Source organism: Aptenodytes forsteri, unplaced genomic scaffold, assembly GCF_000699145.1.
Source record: "Aptenodytes forsteri isolate BGI_AS27 unplaced genomic scaffold, ASM69914v1 Scaffold341, whole genome shotgun sequence".
Lineage (NCBI taxonomy): Eukaryota > Metazoa > Chordata > Aves > Sphenisciformes > Spheniscidae > Aptenodytes > Aptenodytes forsteri.
The window spans coordinates 188,855-189,864 of record NW_008795553.1 but is presented as its reverse complement, the minus strand read 5'-3'; the positions used below and the strand labels follow the sequence as shown (position 1 = coordinate 189,864).

At 61.2% G+C, this 1,010-nt stretch overlaps 1 protein-coding gene across 1 annotated transcript in view; it reads left to right on the top strand.

Annotated features, from left to right (window-relative positions):
• Positions 1-198, top strand: part of LOC103901270 (leucine-rich repeat-containing protein 14-like) — a 3,423-nt gene extending 3,225 nt beyond the window's left edge. The window contains exon 4 of the mRNA XM_019472807.1: positions 129-198. Within this exon, the coding sequence (XP_019328352.1) occupies positions 129-198 (70 nt within the window). The remainder of the gene's footprint in view (positions 1-128) is intronic.
• The last annotated feature ends 812 nt before the right edge of the window (positions 199-1,010 follow it).

The window sequence follows — 1,010 nt, the reverse complement described above, 5'->3', positions numbered from 1 at the left end:
GATCCCCGGGGGGGGGGATCCCGGTACCTTTGAAGCAGGTGATGAAGTTCTTGACTTTGGTGTCGTCCAGGAAAAGCTGCGGAAAAGCGGGGAAAAAGCCTCAAAACCCGCCCCCAAGCCCCCGGCAGGTCCGGGATCCGTCCGGGATCCATCCGGGATCCGCCTGGGATCCGTCCTGGGTCTTTTTCTGGAGTCTGACTGGGGTCTGTCCGGGATCTGTCTTGGATCCGTGTGGGTTCTATTTGGGATCCGTTTGGGATCCGACCGGGGTCTGTCCTGGGTCCACGCAGGATCCGTCTGGGATCTGCCTGGGATCCAATTGGGATCCGCCTGGGATTCGTCTGGGATCCGTCCTGGGTCTTTTTTTGGGGTCTGACTGGGGTCCGTCTGGGATCTGTCTTGGATCCGTGTGGGTTCTATTTGGGATCCATCCAGGATCCGACTGGGGTCTGTCCATTTGGGATCTATCCGGGATCTGTCCTGAGCCCCGTCTAGGGTTTTCTGGGGGGGGATCTGCCTGGGTCCTGTCCAGGATCTGTCTGCGGGATCATTGGTCTCAGGTCTGTTTGGGATCCGTCTTGGGTCTGCCTGGGATCTGTCCGGGATCTGTCTTGGGTCCGTGTGGGTTCTGTCTGGGATCCATCTGGGATCTGGCCAGGGTCTGTCCTGGGTCCATGTGGGATCTGTCTGGGATCTGCCCAGGGTCTGTCTGGGATCTGCCCAGGATCCGTCTGGGATCTATGTCTGGGGCCTATGTGGGATCTGCCTGGGATCTGTCTGGGATCCGACTGGGGTCTGTCCTGGGTCCACGTGGGATCTGCCCGGGGTCCGTCTGGGATCTCTCCTCTCTCCTGGGTCTGTCTGGGATCTGTCCGGGATCCACCTGGGGTCCGTGTCTGGGGCCTATGCGGGATCTGCCCGGGATCCATCTGGGATCCGCCTGGGATCTCTCCTGGATCTGCCCGGGATCCGCCCCGGGCCCATTTGGGATCCACTGCCGGGGATCCACC